This window comes from Aplysia californica, unplaced genomic scaffold, assembly GCF_000002075.1.
Source record: "Aplysia californica isolate F4 #8 unplaced genomic scaffold, AplCal3.0 scaffold00037, whole genome shotgun sequence".
Lineage (NCBI taxonomy): Eukaryota > Metazoa > Mollusca > Gastropoda > Aplysiida > Aplysiidae > Aplysia > Aplysia californica.
In genome coordinates this window covers 499,265-500,381 of record NW_004797307.1, presented here as the reverse complement: position 1 = coordinate 500,381, position 1,117 = coordinate 499,265, and the positions used below count along the sequence as shown (strand labels likewise).

The 1,117-nt window shown below is 41.4% G+C and overlaps 1 protein-coding gene across 1 annotated transcript in view; it reads left to right on the top strand.

The window, feature by feature from the left end:
- Positions 1–1,117, top strand: part of LOC101860234 — a gene marked incomplete in the record, with an annotated part of 177,628 nt that overhangs the window by 52,285 nt on the left and 124,226 nt on the right. The window contains 1 exon segment of the mRNA XM_035973942.1: positions 705–834. Coding sequence (XP_035829835.1) covers positions 705–834 — 130 coding nt within the window.

Genomic DNA, 1,117 nt, shown 5'->3' with positions numbered 1-1,117 from the left:
CCCCCCCCCAAACCTCTATCTTTCTCTGTATATGTTACTCTGTGCTTGTCGCCTCCTTAAAATTATAAATTTCTATCTTTAAACCAACAAAGTTATATCTGCTCAGTACCTAGTTTGAGTATTTTTACGAAAAAACTTCGAGTTCCACATGTCACGCTTTTTGGAATGTAATTCTTTGAATATCTTGATAGCGACTCAGAATAATCTGACGATTTTGATAGAGCAGATAGAGCATTTATTGATTTCTGATCTAATGGACTTTGAGTAGCTCAAAACGAGCAAAAAATAATATATCAGGTAGACCTTGATACTTTTGCGTTGTAGTAACAGCTCTTATCTTCAGCTCTTATATTATGACCAAGATCTACATGTTTTTTGTTGCCAGCTGTTGAAATGTACCACTCTCAACATTTTGAATAATTTTTTTTAAAGTTGCGGTTTCTCAATCTGTGGCATCGGTTGTATGTGCTTAAGAAACATATCAGCTGATATTTAATTTCTAAATGTTGAAAAAAGCAAGAAAGATATAAAATGTTTTAAATGAATGAAATTAGGGTCCCCCCCCCCCTCTCTCTCCTGTAAATTTTTGCTCTCTGCGCTTGATACATTTTAATTAACAGCTTCCTGATATTGTGTTGCAAGTACTGTAAAACTCATACTAAAAGAACTTAATGTCTCTATGACGTTGAACTATTTTTCTTCAGGCCATTACCAAGCACGAGCCTTGCCCAGCGCCGGGCTGGTGCCGTTCTTACAGACGTACATCTGCAATCTGGACAACCACTGCTATGCGACCCCTAACCACCTGGAGTATGTCGACTACACAGCCAACAGGTCAGTGTTCTGGTCATACGGGCTGCCCATTACAGAGGAGTCGGGCGCCCGACTCGTCGACTCAAAAGCACACGCGTTTGTTTTCGGCCCGACCACCGATCCCATCTCGGTCACATAAAAAACAAACGAGTTTGTTTTCAGTTTCAGCCAACTGAGTTTGGCACTCATATGACCGTATGCAGTTGCGAGCGCCGTAAAACTTCTACTGAAAAAAAAGGCACTGAGTCGGGTGATCGGCCTGGTCCAGTCGTAATGGGCACCCCGTAAGTTAAGTTGCCGCCCC